General features: G+C 34.8%; 1 protein-coding gene across 7 annotated transcripts in view; it reads left to right on the top strand.

Moving 5' to 3' along the window:
- The window catches only part of CEP112 (centrosomal protein 112), a 595,424-nt gene that overhangs the window by 231,654 nt on the left and 342,649 nt on the right, over positions 1–21,121 (top strand). For all 7 annotated transcript variants that reach the window (XM_056817269.1, XM_056817267.1, XM_007482762.3 and 4 more), the window contains exon 19: positions 8,929–9,036. In XM_056817269.1, coding sequence (XP_056673247.1) covers positions 8,929–9,036 — 108 coding nt within the window. The remainder of the gene's footprint in view (positions 1–8,928; positions 9,037–21,121) is intronic.

The following is a 21,121-nucleotide window of genomic DNA, read 5'->3' as shown; positions in this document are numbered from 1 at the left end:
TTTGGCTTTTCTGGAAGTCCAATTATTCTTAAATTATCTCTTCTTCCTCTATTTTCCAAGTCTGTCACCTTGTCAGTGAGATATTTTATGTTCTCTTCTAATTTCTTGATCTTTTATCTTTGTTTTATTGATTCTTGCTCTTTTATGTGCTCGTTGTCTTCGAGTTGCCTAATTCTGACCTTTAAAGCCTGGTTTTCCTTTTCAGTTTGGTCAAACTGGTTTTGTAGATGTGTGAATTTCTTTTGCATTATTTCCCACTTTTCCTCCCAGAAGGCTTCCATCTTTTTGGTCATTTCTGATTCAAATTCTTCATGGGTTTGTGGAGAGTTTCCATTTCCTTTGGAAGGTTTCGGAGCATTTTCTTGTGTATCATTTTCTATCTCCTATGTATTTTGTATTTTTGCTCCATAAAATATGTCCAAAGTCACCCCGTTCTTCTTGTTTTTCTTGGAGTTTTGGGGCTTTTGTGCTTCTGTGGAGTTTGCAATCTCTATCTGAGTGGGGAGGACTAGCTTTTCTTATCTCTGTCTGGTGTTCAGAGGTTTTAGCCCTAGGCAGATTGTCCTTTCTATGCAATTGTTTTTCTGTCTTCCCGGGGAAACCAGGAATTGTTGGTGTTTCCATGTTACTGCCCTCCTCAGTTCCCTCCCGATGCTTCTCTGTTGCCTTACTTCCACACTCTGAGCCTGGCTCGGCCTTTTCCTCTGGGTGTTTGTTTCTGTGCCTTAGCTGGCCAGGAGAGCCAGCACTCTGAGGTGGGAGGGGCCACAGCTTCCCGGAGCTCTGAGGGCTCCTGATAAGGTTAACTTTCTCTGGGTTCAACTGAGTATGCTTTGAGGCAGGGACCTTGAGACTCGGATGGAAGGATCCAGCCTGGGTGCTGCAGGCTCCACTGTCTCTTTCTTTTTCCCTGCTTTCTGTGTGCCCTCGCGACTGGGTCAGGTTATTTTCAGGAAGTGGCCTTCAGAATAGCTGGCTCCCGAGGCCCTTTTGCCAGCCCTGAAAGTTACTGTTGTTTCAGAGGACCCTGCTCTCTGAGGGGGAGGGGCCGTGGCTTCCTGGAGCTCTGAGGGCTGGTGGTTGGATTAACCTCAGATTGAGGATGCCCTGAGGCAGGGACCTTCGGTGAGACTCAGATGGAAGAATCTGATCACGGGGCTACAGGCTCTGTTTCCCTGCTGTCTGGGTGCCCCCTCGACTGGGTCAGGTTGTTTTCAGGAAGAGGCCTTCAGGATAGCCGGCCCTGAGGCTCTGAGGTTCCCTCTGCTGCCTCGGACTCAGTGCTCTGGGTTTTGGCATGGGTCCTGGGACCTTCCTTCTGCCTACCCCTTAGGTCCAAGTGATCTCGTGTTCTGGCTTTTGGGGGGGCCTTATCTTTTGATCCAGGTCCAGGTCCAGGAGGAGGATTCCCGGGGTCTATGCTGTTGTTTGTTTTGAATTTCAGTGGCTTAGGAGCATATAGTTTGAGTTCAGTAGGGAAGGGTTTCTGGAGATCTGAACTTTAGCTTTCTCTAAGCTGCCATCTTGACCGGAAGTCCCCAATAGTTTTGATTTCTTTGGCTGAGAACTGCCTGTACATGTCCCTTGCCCATTTATCAAATGGAGAATTGCTTGATTTTTTGTATAGTTGATTTAGCTCTTTGTAAATTTGAGTAATTAAACCTTTGTCAGAGGTTTTTATAAAGATTGTTTCCCAATTTTTTGCTACCCTTCTGATTTTAGTTACATTGGTTTCGTTTGTACAAAACCTTTTTAATTTGATGTAGTCAAAATTATTTATTTTACATTTTGTGACTCTTTCTAAGTCTTGCTTGGTTTTAAAATCTTTCCCTTCCCAAAGGCCTAACAGGTATACTATTCTGTGTTCACCTAATTTACTTATGGTTTCCTTCTTTATGTTTAAGTCATTCACCCATTTTGAATTTATCTTGGTGTAGGGTGTGAGATGTTGATCAATTCCTAATCTCTTCCACACTGTCTTCCAATTCTCCCAGCAGTTTTTATCAAATAATGGATTTTTCTCCCAAAAGCTAGGGTCTTTGGGTTTGTCATAAACTGTCTTGCTGAGATTATTTACGCCAAGTCTATTCCACTGATCCTCCTTTCTGTCTCTTAGACAGTACCAAATTGTTTTGATAACCACTGCTTTATAGTGTAGTTTGAGATCTAGGACTACAAGTCCTCCTTCCTTTGCATTTTTTCCTTCTTTTTGTCTGTTGATGCCCAATAGATTTGGCTCCACCCTCTTACTTTCACCCTATGTGTATCTACCTTTCTCATATGTGTTTCTTGTAGACAGCATATGGTAGGGTTTTGGACTCTAATCCACTCTTCTATTCGCTTGCGTTTTATGGGTGAGTTCATTCCATTCACATTCAGAGTTATGATTACTAGCTGTGTATTTCCCAGCATTTTGATTTCTGCTCCTTTTCCTGCCTTTTCTTCTTTCACTATTTCCTTCTACACCAATGTTTGCTTTTGAACAGTCCCCCTTGTTCCCACCCTTTTTTTACTTCCCTTTCTATCCCCCTCCCTATTTATCCCCCCCTTATTTTCCCTATAGTCTTTCTAAAATTAACCCCCTGCTCCCTCTCTCTCTTGTACTGCTTCCCTCCCCACCAGACCGTTTGTTACCCTTCTACTCCCCTATAGGGTGCAAATCTATTCTCTGCCCCCAATGCATTGGATTGTTTTTCCCTCTTTGAATCACTTTCAAAGCACATAAAAGTTGAGTATTTCCTGTCTCTGACCTCTTTACCCTTCCAGTGTATTAATGTTCTCCTCCCTCCCACCATGAGTTTATTTATGACATATAAATTTACTCCCATTTGTTTCTTTTCCTATTTCTTTTAATATTAACTTATTTTTAAGCTCTAGTTATATATATATACATATATATACATATATATATATATACATATGCATACTCATGTGTATGTATTTTTGCATGCACATATCTATATACCTATTTATGTCTTGTCCTTTCATCCTATACAGTTTTGTTGCTGTTCCCTGTAAGTATACTTCTTTTTGCTGCCCAGCTAATAACAGTTTTTAAGAGTTACCAATGACCGCTTTTCTTATAGGGATACATATCATTTTAACTTATTGAGTCTCTTAAAAAAATTTTTTGTTTTTCTTTTTTCCCCTCTTTTTTAATTACCTTTTGATGATTCTCTTGAGTTCTGTGCTTGGACATCAAATTTTCTGTTCAGCTCTGGTCTTTTGTTTACAAATTCTTGAAATTCTTCTATTTTGTTGAATGACCATACTTTCCCCTGTAAGAATGTAGTCAGTTTTGCTGGGTAGTTGATTCTTGGTTGTAGACCTAGTTCCCTTGCTTTCCGGAATATCGTATACCATGCCTTTCTTTTTTTCAGTGTGGATGCAGCCAGATCCTGAGTTATCCTCACTGTGGTTCCTTGGTATCTGAATGACTTCTTGGCAGCTTGTAATATCTTTTCTTTGGTATGATAGTTCTTGAATTTGGCTATAACATTCCTGGGTGTTGTCAGTTGGGGATTTAGTACAGGAGGTGATCTGTGGATTCTATCAATCTCCACTTTTCCCTCTTGTTCAAGGATTTCAGGGCAGTTTTCTTTAATAATTTCCTGTAATATAAGGTCCAGGCTTTTTCTTTTGTCATGGTCTTCTGGTAGGCCAATAATTCTTAAATTGTCTCTCCTTGAACGATTTTCTAAATCCTCTGTTTTGTGAATGAGATGCTTCATATTTTCCCCAATTTTTTCATTCTTTTTGTTTTGTTTTATAGTGTCTTGCTGCCTTGTGAGGTCACTCGATTGAAGTTGTTGTATTCTGGTTCTTAAAGACTGGATTTCATCCTTCGTTTTTTGGTCGTCCTTTTCCTTTTGGTCGGATTTTCTTTGGAAGTCATCGTTCATCTTCTTCACCTCATCTTTCCTCTGCTTTGCCTCATCTTTCATCTCCTTTGCCTCATTTTTCCAGCTGGTTGATTTTGGCTTTCAAGACACTATTTTCTGTTTCCAGATGACTTATCTTAGTTTTTAAGTTCTTTTCCCAATTGTCTTCAGCCTCTCTTAATTGTGTTTTGAACTGCATTTTGAGTTCTTCCAAAGCCTGTATCCAATTCTCTGGGATTTCTGATTTTTCTTTTGCTGGGTCCTCCCCCTCTGTTTCATTCGCTCTTTGCTCATTACCTGTGCAGAAGCTGTCTATTGTAAGTTCTTTCTTCTTTTTCTGTTGTTTGCTCGTGTTTATCCCTTCTTTGCTCCCCGTATTTGGCTGTGCTCTTGCTCCTCTCATTTTGTTTTGGTTTTGGGGCTGTCAGTCTCCCCTCTTGGAGTTTTGTCAGATCTCTTGGTACAGTCTCTAGGGGAGGAATGTTAGTTTCCCTGTCCTCTGGTGGCTTTTGATTGTATTGTCTTTGGAAGGATTTTGAGTCTCCTGTGTGCAATTATCCATCACTATGGATATTTTACCTTCCCTTTTTAGTCAGAAATCTGAGTGAGCTGGGAAGGTTCTCTGTGTATAGAGTTAAGGAGTTGCTTACTCTAGAGGTTCCCCTTGCTCAGTTGCTGGTTCTGGTGGGCGCTGGATCTAGCTGTTTAGGTGGGGTGGGGGAGCTCTACATTATTAAAATTACTTTATAGTAATCACCACAGCTATGAAAATGAGATTGTTTTAATCTTCCATACTAAAAAAATATATTTACCTTTTCTTGAATATAAGTTAAGATGATATTAGGGGTGATGTTTGTTTTACTTGAAGTTAAATGGAATATAGAATGATCTACTGACTTCATGACTTAGAGTCTTTGGTATCTATGGCAACAAAGGATCGCATAGTTTTCTATGTAGTTTAACCATTTCAGAAGTACTTTCTAAATTTTGTTGAATTAGGGAATAAGAATGGAGTGGGGCCTGGCTTTTTCTGTCAGTATAATTAGCATTTAAATGAATTTATAGATTTTATTTCTTTATAATATCATTTATAACTCATTTTCACCTTTCTTTACCTTATATGATTTTATGTATGCATGTACATATTTTTAAAGTGAGCATTTGAATTACTTATTTTGAATAAAATAGGCAATCTTCTCTTAAGAATTATTTTCAGTGTTTAAAACTAAGATTTTCTTATTTTATATTTTCAACAATTTATTTTTTCATTGTTCAGTTGTTTCAGCTCTGTTTACCTCTTTGTGACCCCATTTGGGGTTTTCTTAGCAAAGATACTGAAGTGATTTGTTATTTCCTTATCCAATTCATTTTACAGATGAGGAAATTGAGGCAAACAGGATTAAGTAACTTGCCCAGCATCACACAGCTTTTAGTGTCTGAGGCCTCACTTGAATTCAATAATTAAGTCTTGATGACACTAGACCTGGCACTCTATGTACTGTGCCATCTATCTACCCCACACAATTTTAATCTCCAGTCTTATTTCATACTTTGCTAAACTAAGAAGTAACTAAAATTTTTTCACATATGAAGATCTAGATTTAGATCAGATATTCAGAATTATAGAATGAAACAGGTTCTTCTGTTTATTCATTCATTGATTTGCTTATTAATTCTATAATAATTTATTGAATTCCTGTTTTGTAGAGATCAATTGTTGAGGGCTAAAAGGGATGCAGAAAAAATATGGAGTATCTTTACTATCTAGGAACTTATAGTGTATTTGAGGAAATATTCAAGTTATATCTGAATATTCAAGTTAATTTCTACAATATAGCCAAAGAACATTTCATTTTATTGACTATAATACAGTGATATGGAAAATAAATGCCATAGAAGTTTAGAAAATGGAAAATCTGAATTTTGGGGGGAGAAGCAACATTAGATTTGTAAAATAAGCATTTTTTAAGTTGTTTTGTGAGATGATGTTGAGAAGATAGAAAAAGTGTGAAGAATCTTAGATATTTTGTTCGGGACAGTTTATAGAGAGCTTTGATTGTCAGGTTGAGAAATTTTTACTTCATCCTATATTTAAGGAGCTACTAAATATTTTTTTTTAATTTTAATATTATTTTATTTGGTCGTTTTCATACATTATTCACTGGAAACAAAGATCGTTTTCTTTTCCTCCCCTCTCCTCCCCCCCCCCCCCCCCCGCCTTTCCCTCTCCCATAGCCGACGCATGATTCCACTGGTTATCACATGTGTTCTTGACTCGAACCCATTTCCCTGTTGTTGGAGTTTGCATTATAGTGTTCATTTAGAGTCTCTCCTCAGTCTTATCTCCTCCAACCCTGTAGTCAAGCAGTTGCTTTTCAGCGGTGTTTTTACTCCCACAGTTTATCCTCTGCTTGTGGGTAGTATTTTTTTTTAGATCCCTGCAGATTGTTCAGGGATTGCATTGATACTAATGGAGAAGTCCATCACCTTCGATTGTACCACAATGTATCAGTCTCTGTGTATAATGTTTTCCTGGTTCTGCTCCTCTCGCTCTGCATTACTTCCTGGAGGTTGTTCCAGTCTCCATGGAACTTCTCCACTTTATTATTCCTTTTAGCACAATAGTATTCCATCACCAACATATACCACAATTTGTTCAGCCATTCCCCAATTGAAGGGCATCCCCTCATTTTCCAATTTTTGGCCACCACAAAGAGCGCAGCTATGAATATTCTTGTACAAGTCTTTTTGTCCATTATCTCTTTGGGGTACAAGCCCAGCAGTGCTATGGCTGGATCAAAGGGCAGACAGTCTTTTATCGCCCTTTGGACATAGTTCCAAATTGCCCTCCAGAATGGTTGGATCAATTCACAACTCCACCAGCAATGAATTAATGTCCCCACTTTGCCACATCCCCTCCAGCATTCATTACTTTGCATAGCTGTCATGTTAGCCAATCTGCTAGGTGTGAGATGATACCTCAGAGTTGTTTTGATTTGCATCTCTCTGATTATAAGAGATGTAGAGCACTTTTTCATGTGCTTATTAATAGTTTTGATTTCTTTGGCTGAGAATTGCCTGTTCATGTCCCTTGCCCATTTGTCAATTGGAGAATGGCTTGATTTTTTGTACAATTGATTTAGTTCTTTATAAATTTTAGTAATTAAACCTTTGTCAGAGGTTTTTATGAAGATTGTTTCCCAATTTGTTGCTACCCTTCTGATTTTGGTTACATTGGTTTTGTTTGTACAAAAACTTTTTAATTTGTAAATATTTTTAAGGTAGGAATGAATAATAAGATGAAATAAAATATACTAGAACAAAATACAAGAAACGTTGAAGGTGAGAAAGCCTGGAGATTATGAAAAGAATCTAAGTATGTAGCTCTAAAATCATTAGACATCAATATAGAAATGAGTTGAGGCCATATGGCAAAATTAGGAAATTTTTATTTGACTACCCCTGTTAGTAAATGTTTCAGTACCCCAAATGAATTATAGTAAGTACACGGTCTACTTCTGAGTGTACCTTGATCATGAGGAAATGTGATTTAGCTTTATAAACAATCATTTGCCAAGCATTATTATATGTACTATGAATTTAAAGAGTTGTAGGACAAGGGAAATTACAGTTAAGATTATTTATCATGTTATGTTTGTAAATACAAATAACTTTGGCATACTATGAAATAATTCTGTAACCAATTTTTAAAATTCAGTAGGGTTGTCAGATAAATTCATAGAATTTTATTGCATTTATATTCAATATGCCTTGTGTAAGTGCTCAAATAATTATTCAGTAATGTCTAGATAAGAACTTCTTAACCATGTATTTTTGTACCATGGATACTTTTGACAGTGTGGTGAAACCTATGAACCTAGTCTTCTGAATTTTTTTATATTAACCATTTATATTAAAATATGGTCATCAAAATATTTTTTGATATTTTCACAGACCCCAGGTTGATCCTGATCTGAACTATTCAAAATCTTCAACCAAGGCCCTATTTTGTTGCCTATTTGTAGTTAGTGGTGATCTTGAATTTTTAATCCCTAAAATTGTGCTTTCCTGGCAAACTTAGAGGAGACCTTAAAAGAGGTAAACTTATGGATAAGAGTTACAAAGGCTCAGTAGACATAGAGGGTAAGAAATCTGCATTGTTGCTAAGAACATCCAAATTAATAATATTACAGATGTATTTGAATATTGAAAAAATCAACAATGCTAATTTTAATTTCAGGCCTCTGCTTCAAATTTAAAATCTCAAATAAGTTAGATCATGCTTCCTCTAGAAATTCTTTACCTGATTTGATTCACTACTTTCACTAAGAATTGAATTTGAGAGCAGTTAAATATTTTCTAAGCTTTTAGAATTAATCCTCAGCTTTATTTTAGTTCTAAATTTTAGTTTCTAAATAGGACTTGATGGATTTTTAATGGTAGTAAATGATACATAAAGGTGGGGCACAATACACTCCTTAAATTTTCTTCTGACAGGAGGTACTAAAATCATTGCATCATGATGTTGTAGTACATAATTAATAAAGTCATATATAGCATAGAACACAATAATATTTTACTCTTTTAAATAGCAGTTTAAGAATTCAATGCATTGAATTTTTCTTTCTTTTTCAAATTCTGAAATGGTGATCCTGATAAAATTTGTAGATGCTGAAGAATTGTAGTGCTATTGATAGTCGTAGAAAATTTATAACCTTTACTATAGAGGATATTCTTCAAGTTGTAAGTGATCAAAAACCATTGTTAATTGACTTCATCCTTCCTGCTTTTACAAAAGATTTTAGTAATGTCATTCTTAGGTGTTAAAGGTGGGCCATTAGTACTATTGGTTGACAATGGGGATATATGAAAACTGGAAAGTTATATGAAGGGGGGAAGGATGATATGTATGTGATTTTTTTTTGTATTGTACATATGCCTAGAAATTGCAGAATGTGTGTCTATACCATAAGAATAGATATCTTGTTTGACATTTCTTAATAATGGACACTGTTTTTTAAAATGTAACTCTCATTTTAAATTTTAGATGGAAAAAGTGGAGGCAGATCTAACTAGATCCAAATCTCTTCGTGAGAAACAATCTAAAGAGTTTTTATGGCAGTTAGAAGATGCCAAGAAAAGACATGAACAGCAGGTTGGTCTTTTATTTCAGGAATGTTATTTTAGCTTTTTAATGACATTGTATTATATCAGAAAAATCAAAATGTCTCTGTTATAGTTGTGTGCTGATCTATTATTTCAAATAATATTTTATATAATAACATTCTAGTAAAGGAAAAAATTGCAACTTTTCCCATAAAGTTCATTATGATAAGACTTTACATATTTACTATTTTTCTCTATATTGATAACTTCTTATTTCTGGTTCTTCTTAATATAAATGTCAAAATTTCTAATTTCCTTTTTGTCTCCATTATTCAGTATATTTTGCATGTTTATTAGAACATTTTTAAAGGGGATTATCTCAGCTACCTAGACTACAAGAAAATTTTATGAAGGCTCTGAGGATTTCTATGACTTTAGTATAACCATAGACTGGAAGCTTTGCCATAATTTCTTTCTTCCCCTTGAATTTTCTATCACCTGAAATATGCAAAATAAAAAATAACTCTCCCCCTTTTTTTAGTCTTCAATTATAGTTCATGCAGAAATCCTGTTCTTTTATTTTGTTGGTATAAATGAATCCAGTAAACAAATACTTTTCTCTTCATTTGTTTTTTGGCTATGATTAAAGTTTTTTGCATCTACGTGCTTTATTGTTTTAATTTCAATTTGAACAAGTAGATTTTCTTATAGAACATTCTTTTAAGCTAGAACATTTTATATATTTAATCACTGAACAATTCAGTATGTTGAATAATAAATTGTCGATACATTTTTGTGTATATATTATAATGTGATTTAATGATTTGAAAATACTTAAAATATTCTTGTTATATGTTATATATTTTGATAAGAAAATGTATAGTTGCTGGCACATAGTAGGCATTTAATAAGTGTTTATTGAATTTATTGAATTGAAATAGCATAAAGAATGGATTGAGGGTGAGAGAGAATGAGTGGGATGGGAATGCCTCTTTGATATCTTCTCAATTAATCAGACAGTATTAAGTATTTACTAAGTTCTAAGCATGATTCTAAGATATGTATGCAAAAAAATGGGAAAATCAATTCAAAGAGATAATTTTCTTTTTTTAATGTGTAAAATTTTATTTAATTAATTAATTTAGAATATTTTTCTCTGGTTACAAGATTCATGTTCTTTCCCTCCCTTCCTCTCATCCCCCTGCCATATCCAACACACAATTCCACTGGATTTTACATGTGTCATTGATCAAAACCTATTTCCATGTTATTGATATTTGCACTAGGGTGATTATTTAGAGTCTATATCCCCAATGGCACTAAATAAGTAAATTAGTTTGGGTAGGATTGTCATTTTTGTTATGTTAGCTCATTCTACCCACTAGCAGTTAATGTTTTTCCAATTATTTGGATCTAGTTTTAATTGTGTTCATAGAGTTCCTGTGTTTGTCTCAGCAGATAGATTCCTAAGTATTTTATATTGTATAGGGTGATTTGAAGTGGAATTTCTCTTTCTAACTCTTACTGCTGGGATGTGTTGGAAATATATAGAAATGCTGATGATTTATGTGGGTTTATTTTGTATCCTGCAACTTTGCTAAAGTTATTGATTATTTCAATCACCCTAGTTAAGGAGATTGGTTTGTAGTTTTCTTTCTCTGTTTTTCATATAACTGGCTTTGAAATCAGTACTGTATTTGTGTCATAAAAGGAATTTGGTAGAACTCCTTCTTTGTTTATTTTGTCAAATAGTTTGTATAGTATTGGGGTTATTTGTTCTTTAAATACTTGATAGAATTAACTTGTGAATCCATCTGGTCCTGAGGATTTTTTCTTAGGGAGTTCTTTGATGGTTGGTTCAATTTCTTGTTCTGATATAGGATTATTTAAGTATTCTATTTCTTCTTCTGTTAATCTAGTCAATTTACATTTTTTAAAATAACCATACATAACCCTGGATTTCCCATATTTATTGCAATATAATTGGGCAAGATACTTCTTAATAATTACCTTAATTTCCTCTTCATTAGAGATGAGGTTGTGCTTTTCATCTTTGATACTGTTAATTTGGTTTTCTTTCCTTTTTCTATTAGATTAACCAGTACTTTGTCTATTTTAATTATTTTTTCAAAGTACCTGCTTCTAGTCTTATTTATTAATTCAATTGTTCTTACTCTTTTAATTTTATTAATTTCACCTTTAATTTTTAGGATTTCTAATTTAGTTTTTATCTGGGGATTTTTTACTTGTTCACTTTCTAGCTTTTTAATTTGCATGCCCAATTTGTTGACCTCTGCTCGCCCTAATTTGTTAATATATGCACTCGGGATTATAAATTCCCCTGAGTACTGCTTTGGCTGCATCCTATACATTTTGATATGATGTCTCATCACTGTCATTTTCTTCAATGAAATGATTGTTTCTATGATTTGTTCTTTAGCTAACCAATTTTGGAGAATCATATTATTTAATTTCCAATTAATTTTTGATTTGCCTCTCCATGTACTCTCAGTAATTATTATTTTATTGCATTATGATCTGAAAAGGTTGCATTTATTATTTCTAGTCTTTTGCACTTGTTTGCCATGTCTCTACACCCTAGTATATGGTCAATCTTTGTAAATGTACCATGTGCTTTTGAAAAGAAGGTGTATTCCTTTTTGTCCCTATTTATTTTTCTCCATATATCTAATAACTCTAATTTTTCTAAGATATCTTCACATCTCTTACCTCCTTCGTATTTGTTTTTTGGTTTGATTTATCTAGATTTGATAGAAGAAAGTTCAGGTCTTCCACGTATTTCCTCCTTCAACTCCACTAATTTCTCCTTTAGAAATTTATATGCTATACTATTTGGTGCATACATGATGAGTACTGATATTTCCTCATTGTCTATATTGCCTTTTATCAGGATGCAATTACCTTCCCTATCTCTTTTAATCATATCTTTTTTTACTTTGACTTTGTCAGATATCATGATTGTAACTCCTGCCTTCTTTTTCTCAGTTGATGCCCACTAGATTTTGCTCCAGTCTCATACCTTTATACTGTGTGTGTCTATCTGTGTGTGTCTATCATCTGCCTCATGTGCGTTTCTTGTAGACAACATATGGTAGGATTTTGGTTTCTAAATCACTCTCCTATTTGCTTCCATTTTTATGGGTGATTTCATCCCATTCACATTCAGAGTTATGATTACCACTTGTGCATTTCTCATCATTTTGATTTCCTCTCCTAGTCCTGCCCTTTCTTCTTTCACTATTGCCTTCTACACCAGTGCTTTACTTTTAATTAGTCTCCCCTAAATCCCACCCTTATTTTACTTCCCTTTCCAACACCTCCCTTTTCATTTTCTTTATTTTTCTTTAGGGTCTATTAAATTCCCTCCCCCCTTTCTTTCCCTCCCTTTTGGAACTCCTCACCCCAACCTCCCCATGGTTTTTCCCTCTCTGTAGGGTAAGATAGAATTCAAAGCCTCAGTGTATGTAAATTCTCTTCCCTCTCAGAGTTGATTCCACTAAGAGTAAGGTTTAAGCATTACGTATTAGCACTCTCTTCCTCTCCTTCTTATAATAGTATTCTTCCCTTTCTCCTCTCATTCTCTTCTTTATGTAGTATAACTTATCTTATTTTTCTTATTCCTTCATGGTTTTTCTTGGTGCCATCTTCTATTCCCCCCTTTCTTTTTTTTATATATCATCTTAAACCCCTTAGTACCCTGTCCACTATCTATGAATAATTCTTCTAACTATGATTAATACAGTTTTTGAGAGTTACAAATATCATTTTTCCATATAGGAATTGAAACAATTTGATCTCACTGAAGCCTTTTAAAATATTTTAGCCTCTCTTTCTTGTTTATCTTTTCATGTTTCCCTTCAATTTTGTATTTGGATATCAAATTTTCTCTTTAGTTCTGGTCTTTTCTTTACAAATACTTGGAAATATTCCATTTTGTTAAATGCCCATAGTTTTCCTTGGAAGTATATTGTCAGTTTTGGTGGGTAGGTGCTTTTTTTTTTGCTTTTCTGAATATCATATTCCAAGCCTTCAAATCCTTTAGTGTGGAGGCTGCCAGATTCTGTGTAATCCTGATTGGTGCTCCTTGATATCTGAATTGTCTCTTTCTGACTTCTTGCAATATTTTCTCCTTAGCTTGGAAGCTCTTGAATTTGATTTGACAGTTATATTCCTGGGGGTTGTCTTTTGAGGATTTAATGTAGAGGGTGATCTATGGACTCTTTCAGTGTGTATTTTGCACTCTTGTTCAAGAATATCAGGGCAATTTTCTTGGATAATTTCTTGTAGTGTGATGTCAAGGTTTTTGTTTATTTTCAGGTTTTCCAATAGGCCTATGGTTTTCAAATTGTCTCTCCTGAACCTGTTTTCCAAGTCAACCATCTTTTCATTGAATTATTTCATGGTTCCTTCTAATTTGTCATTATTTTGACTTTTCTTTTTTAATTCTTGCTGTCTTGTGAGATCATGAGCTTCTGTTTGCCCGATTTGGGTTTTTAAAGACTGGTTTTCAGCTTGTCTTTTATCAGTTATCTTTTGACTTTCCCTTTCAGTTTGGTATATCCTGCTTTCCATGGCTTTCAGCAGGTCATTTCTAGTCTTTAATTTGCTTATTATTTCATTTGATTTCTGGGCTTCTTTTTCCAAGGGAGATTCTTTCTTTTAAACTGTTATTTTCTTTCTGAACTATTTCCAACCTTTCTTGCCAAGCTTCTTCTATTTTTCTTACTTGGTTCATAATCTCAAATCTCAGCTCCTTAAGAGCTCATGACCAATTTTAATTTTTTTCCAAGGTTTGGATGTGTTTGTTTGTTTGTCATCCTCTGCTGTCTCCTCTATAGTCTTGGGTACATAGAAATTATCCAGTCAGAGGCTTTTTCTTATTTTTTTTTGTTTGTATTTTGGTACTTGTAGATTATAGATCTTGGATGTTGGTGGCCATTGCTTTGGTTTTTTTTTTCTTTCTTTCCCTGTCAGAAGTCAGAGTGAGGAGTTTAGACAGGTCTCTGTGAATCCAGCTACAGAGCAGTTTTTGTCCTGAGACTATTTTTCAATCTTTGCTGCATCTACTGTGTGCAGTCCCTCTCTGCTCTATCTCTGTGCCCAGTCTGTGGTGTCCTCAGCCAGCCCTCTGAGAACCTAGCAATTGCCCAATGCTCGCTCTGACTTTAGCTTGCTTGTGTTGACTTAAGCTTTTATAGGAGTAATTTTACCCCCTTATAGTATGGAAATGCCCAAACCCTGCCTACCTTCAAGGCTGTACCCTACAAAAGAGCCCCTTTACTCATCTGATTTTGGTATTTGTCCTTTTGACGTGCTATATTGGTAGGTGGTGAGTAAAGGAAGCCCCTTGCTACTACACTGTGGTCATCTTAGCCCAGAAGTGCAAGACATCTTATTTAATCTTAGAGAGGAATTTATCCAGGAGGCTGGTAACCTGGTAATACTTTTTTTCTTTTGACCACAATAAATGACAAAACAAAGGAAATTTTAAAATAACACTCAATCCTGTACATCCCTTTTATAATTCTTTAGTGATGGTGACAAAAGGGGACAGAAGGTGTTAAATACAGCATGACTTTTAGATCATCAACAAACTTTAATTGGCTATTGATGCTTTAAATGTGGAATATGCATTGTTTTAGGAGCTAAATCAAAGGAACATAACATTTGTTAAGTACAAGGACTACATTTGTTAAGATAAGAACTCACTCTTCTATGAAAACTGCTGGGAAAACTAGAAGCAGCCTGACAGAAATTAAGTTTAGGTTAGTATTACCTACTGTATACTATAATTAAGTCCAAATGTATACTTGGTCTATATCTAAAAGGTCTAATCTTATACATATTAGAGGAGCAAGGAAGAAGTTGCCTTTTACTGCTATGGGTAAGGGAAGGTTCCTTTACTAAGCTAGGTATATAGAGAATCACAGGAAACAGGTAATTTTGATTACATAAAACTGAAATTTTGTGAAAAGAAAATCATTGTAATTAGATGGGGGGAAATCTTTGCAAAAATTTTATCTGATAAAAGTCCAAAATCTCAGATATATTGGGACTTGATTGAAATATAAAAGAATAAGGACCATTCCCTGATAGATTTATGATCAAAAGACAGAAACAAGCACTTCTCAAGAGAAGAAATTCAAGCCGCAACAACTACATGAAAAATGCTCCCAATTTTCTTCATGATTTTCTTACAAAATGATCATTATGAAGCATTTCAAAAGGATAGCAGTCAAAACAGAATGAGTAAAGGGCCTCTTCTGCTGGACACAGCATGAAAGGTAGGCAGTAGGAGAGGATTCCCATATTATAAGGGCTCAAAACTGCACAAGGAAAAGGATAGGCTGAAAGCACCACAGACTTACCCCTGAGGCTTAATAACTCAGGAAATGGAGGGGGGAGTAGGATAGCCACATGGCTATGGAGGTGGCAGCAGGGGCTGGAAAGATAGCCTCAGGACAAACTGCTTTGAAGTACACTACACAAAAAACACCACAGATCTACCAGCCCTTACTCAGGCCTCTGACAGGGAGGGAATATAGTCCCAAGACTATAAATAGTCTCAAGCTATGTGACCATCAACATGCAGGAATCCCAATCCTCTAGAGGGAAAAGGAGTAAACAAAAACAAAAAAAAAGCTCTTGACCCTGGAAAATTTCTATGGAGAAAAAGTGCAAAATATAGAAGTAACAAAAGAGGATGAAAAACAAAAAAACTATGCAACCCCCCCCCCCAAAAGTGGAAATTGGTCACAAGCTCTGGAAGAACTTAAAAAAGGAGTTCACATACCAAGTACGAAAGATAGAAGAAAAATGGGAAGAAAAGTGGGGAAAATGAATGAAAGTAATATAAAATGAAAAAAATGCTCCTACTCAAGAAGAGAATTTTAAATTATAAATGTTTGAGGCTGCTTCTCACACTCACAACACTAAGATCAGTGACAAAGAAAGGTGAATGGTTTTCTAAAGGTTTTGGAGGATAGTACAGTAATTATGGATAGCTGATGCTCTGAATTAGTCTAGTCATTCCAGCAAACAATTTAGTTTTGACCTCAAGAAGTCATTAAGTTGTAGGTACCTTTTGACCCAGAACTGTTTTTCCAGCTTTTTCTGAAATCATCCCACTTGCCATTTCTTATAGCATAGTAGTATTCATTATTATCATATATCACAAGTTGTTCAACCATTCCTCAATTGATGGACAATCCCTCAACTTCCTATTCTTTGCTACCACAAAAAGAACTGTAATAAATAGTTTTGTAGAAATACATCTTTTTCCTTTTTTTCCCCTTTTTGGGATAGAAAAAGAAAATGACAGACAATGGAGGGAATGTGGAAAAATAGGTTGATGGAGTTGTGAACTAGTCCAACCATTCTGAAGAACAATTTGGAACTCTGATCAAAGGACTATAAAACTGTATGTATCTGTTGACCCTAGCAGTGCCATTTACTAGGTCTGTATCTCAAAGAAATAAAAGAAAAGGTTCCATATGTATAAAACTAAACCAGCTCCTTTGGTGGTGGCAAAGAACTAGAAATTGAGGGGATTCCCATCAATTGGAGAATGACTGAACAAGTTGTGGTATATGATATTGATAGAATACTATTGTGTTATAAGAAATGTTGAGGAGGAGGATTTTAGAAAAACCTGAGAAGACATATAAAATCATGCAAAGTGAAGTGAGCAGAACTAGGAGAACATTGTACACAGTAATAGCAATATTGTAGTGATGATCAACTGTGAAAAACTTAGCTAATTCTGATCAGTACAATTATCTATAACAATTCCATTCATTGGAACTTGTGTTGAAAATGCTACCCACCTCCAGAGAGAGAACTAATGTATTCTGAGTATAGATTTAACTATAATTTTTTCACTTTACTTTTCTTGCCTTTTTTTGTCAAGGTAGCCAATATGGAGTTATATTTTGTATGACTTCACATGTATAATTGATATCATTACTTGCTTGCTCAGTGGAGGTATAGTGACAGGACAGTTAGAGAAAATTTAGAACTAGATTTTTTAAAAATGAAAATAAAAATTAAAAAATTAAATTTGTTTTAAGCAATACACAGACAATAACAGAATAAAGTTCAAAAGTGCCTACAAACCATCAAGACAGTATTGAAATTACTTCAACTCCAATATATACATTTAAAACTCTATATTTTCATGCAGTTGTATATAATCTCTTCCAATTTTTGTATACAAAAATGTTTATGTTGATGTTTGTTAAATTCATAATAATAATAATAATAATAATAATAAAATATTTAAATGCTAGTTTGTCCAAACCACAAAGTACTGGAATGGGACCAGATTTTAAGACCTTTAAAAGCCAAATAAATAGTTTATATTTTATCCTGAATACAGAAGAAAGGCAGTAGATTATATTGAATTGGAAAATGACATGGTCACATCTACACTTTGGCAAAATCATTTTGACAACTGTGAGGAAGATGGCTTAGAGTAAGAAATGACTAGAGGTAAACAATTCAGTTCTTATAAGGTGATGAGGGCCTGACCTGAGTTGATAGCTTCAGAGGTGGAGGAATTAAAATGGAGGAATCTGAGCAACATCCTATACCCTCTTATGACATTACATGCTACTCAAAGAAAATGCTATTTAAATGCATTTGGGCATCACACAATACTGATACATCTGCTAGTTGTATTTACTTCATTTTGTCATATAAAGCTGCCCCTGCCAGAGTATGACCACTACTCTTAGTAGATGCTATTCTGCTGTGATGTTTTTTGGCTTACCGTCTTCACTAGTTTGAAGCTGGTCTCATTTTAGTATGAAGACCTTTGCCCCATTGGCTGTGGGAAACTTCTACTATAACTATGAGACTCCTAGCAACATAACTTCAAGGGTAATAGGATTACACACATCTACAAGGTCAGGGTTCATTGGAGAGCAAAAGGAAATTAAAGCAAAAAGAAATGAATAATTCTCTAAGGGTTAACTAGTGATTCATTGACATAACCAAAATACAACTGGAATTTTTGTGTCTGTGATCGGATGTGGCATGGTTTTGTTATTTCCTTCCCTACTGAGAATTTTGAAGGAATCTGGATAAAATCTAAAAATATAGTTAAATTTGGAAACTTCTATACTTCTCAGTTTAGATCTAATCAAACACTTCTATTACTCTCCTTCAGATTCATGCTACCTCTGGCATGGTATCAACTTTTCTGTAGACTTTTGTCAAAGTCTATTCTTATTCAATCTGATATTAGCTTAGCCCATTCCTTTCTCTAACAGTTCATATTTGTCTCACAGGGCAGCCCTGTCTTTCAGTAAAGAGGGACACTTTTTTTTCTAATATCTTCATCTCTTTTCAGTCTTGATTTACATTCCTGTGAGCAATGCTTGAATCTGCATCTTTTGTTTGTGTCATGATTAACTGTTCCTTTTAAAGCATGTAGATTCATTAGGCATTATACTTGATCAGCTGGAAGTTCTGCTGTCTCAGAATATTTTGTAAATGAGTAGGACAAATATCAATTTATGCACTTGTATGAGGTCTGTGCAAGGTAAAAGACAAGCAACAATAAGTCTAAATGACTTCTGCAACCTCCACTTCAAGGAGGCTATTATCTCACATGATGCTGGATTTTACTGTAGGCTTCCCCACTCTCAAAAATACATGGCATGCCTGGAAACTGTGAATAACCTTAATAGCATAGTACATTTACTCTTATGCCTAATTAGTCCTAGTACTACCAAGATAGTCTAGATTTCCTTCAGCTGTATGCACTCGTCAGCAAAATAATTTACATTTGGGCATCACAGTTGATATACTATTTAACTACTTCCCAATAAAGATGATAATCTCTTTCATCTCTTACCAGGTATAAATAGATGAAATCAAACATGCCAGCTGAAAAGTATCTCTGCTGCTATTCTTTCTATCATTAAGATAATTCTTAGATCCTCTTGCTTATAGCAATGTTCCTATTATATCGCTAGTCCATTCTCTATTCAGCAAATACATTTTCCAACTCCTCAAACTATGGGTATGAGCAATGTTTGACTACCCTCATTCCCATAACTTCCATACTAGAATTCTTTGGCAGAATTCTGAGCTACTTAAACTTATTTTTAAAACATCATTTATTCAATAGATACCTTATATTTCACTACTTTTATAGACCTGTATAGGATTAAACCCATATCTTTTTGCTGGAGTTCCTGATTATTGTAGACAGCTGAATAGTCTGATGTCTTCAAGAAACCTAGAGCTCCTAAATATGTTACCAACAATTCTATTGGCTATTTGACTAGAAGAATTATAGACTGAAGAACCATCCTAAGAATCTGAAAGTTATATACATTCTTACTGATTGAAATTTTTCATTGTTAACATTTTAGTAGACTTAATGTTTTGAGTATCCCAACAGTGTGTTTCTAGAAGGGATTATGAGTTCAATTTCCTTATGATCAGAGTTCTTTTTATTATTAATTATTTATGAATTACTATTATTAATGAATTGATTTTATATTAAATATATTATATATTATATTATATATTGTTTTATTAATTATTATTAATTATTAATGAAGTTAGGAACCTTGATTCCTTAGACCAGTGGTTCTCAACCTTTCTACTGCCATGACCGCACAATACAGTTCCTCATGTTGCAAACCAAAAAATTATTTTGGTGGCTACTTCAAAACTGTAATTTTGCTACAGTTATGATTCAGAATGTAAATACCTAATATGCATTATGTATTCTCATTGCTACAAATTGAGAGGTTGAGAACTGCTGCCTTAGACTCTAAGGTATTTGAATTTACAGAGACAGAGACAACATGTATGGAGTATGTGTGTACATATTTGTATGTATATGAGAATGGAGATAGAGACTGGACCTTTGATTTCCTTGGTATAAGGGATGCTTAGGTGAGAAAACTCCTTCTACCAACATAGATAAAGATAACTTATAGTCTTAGAGGGTCACCTAGAGTGATGAGAGATTAAATGACTTGTTTATGATCATTAAAATATCTTATATCATCCCAAAAAGCTTCCCACAGTAAGCAACACTTGAGGTGAAATTGCAAGAACCCAAGGATTTCAAGAGAGAGAGGTGTGGAAGGGAGAGCATTCTAGGCTTAGAGTACATCTAGTGCAAAGACATGAAGATATAAGATGGAATATCTCATGTAGGATTGCAAGTAGAGCAGAATGTATCTGCGATGGGACTTGAACCTACATCTTCTGGACATCAGTGCCTTTTATTTATCAAGTGGACCATGCTGCTTCTCAGTATTTTGTTGATGAAATATACTCCTCATTGTCCATTCAGATAGTGAAGCAGAAATTGGAACATCAATAGGAACCATAAAACAGATATAGACTTATCCCTACTTTAAAAAGTTATAAACAGATCTGGCCTGGTCCAGAAGTTATATGGTAGAGATCAATTATGTAGTTTCAGGAGCCAGATGAGAATAACATTCAGGAAGTGGCCACTTGAATTAGATAGATAGATGATAGATGGAGAGAGAGAGAGAGAGAGAGAGAGAGAGAGAGAGAGAGAGAGAGAGAGAGAGAGAGAGAGAGAGCACCTAAGTAGTAACTCATTTAGTTAGTATTTACTTTTGTAGAGTTTTCCAATCCCCAAAAAGATGTGTGATTGGATAAAGTGTGAAAAATCTGAGTAGTGGCTATACCAAACAAGAGGGAAATTGGGGGGGGGGGGTAAGTTGGAATAGTAGTGTGGTGTACTTCAGAGACTTGGGTTGTAATTCACTGCTAAGGTAAAAAAAATGGACTCAAGTTGGTGATTGACCTGTTTCCTTCTTTAAAAATAAAAGTTTAGACTACAGTATTGGACTCAATTTTGATATGGGTAGTTTACATTTTAGTTTTAGTTTGTTTACTACTTTACTGTCTTCTTAGGCAAATTATTAACCTTTTCATTTTTCCTTGGTAAAACTGATAGTGTAATTAAAATATACTTTCTTAAAATCATTAGAATTTCCCTTGGGAAAGTTGCAATATAGATTTAAGGCAACATGATTAGTATAATTTTGAAATATATTTTAGAGGGCTTGATCATTCTTAGTGACTATTCTTTCATTCATTGTCATAGTTTT

This window comes from Monodelphis domestica, chromosome 2, assembly GCF_027887165.1.
Source record: "Monodelphis domestica isolate mMonDom1 chromosome 2, mMonDom1.pri, whole genome shotgun sequence".
In the NCBI taxonomy this organism is placed as follows: Eukaryota; Metazoa; Chordata; class Mammalia; order Didelphimorphia; family Didelphidae; genus Monodelphis; species Monodelphis domestica.
The sequence above is the reverse complement of the archived record's forward strand: the minus strand, read 5'-3'. Positions and strand labels throughout refer to the sequence as shown.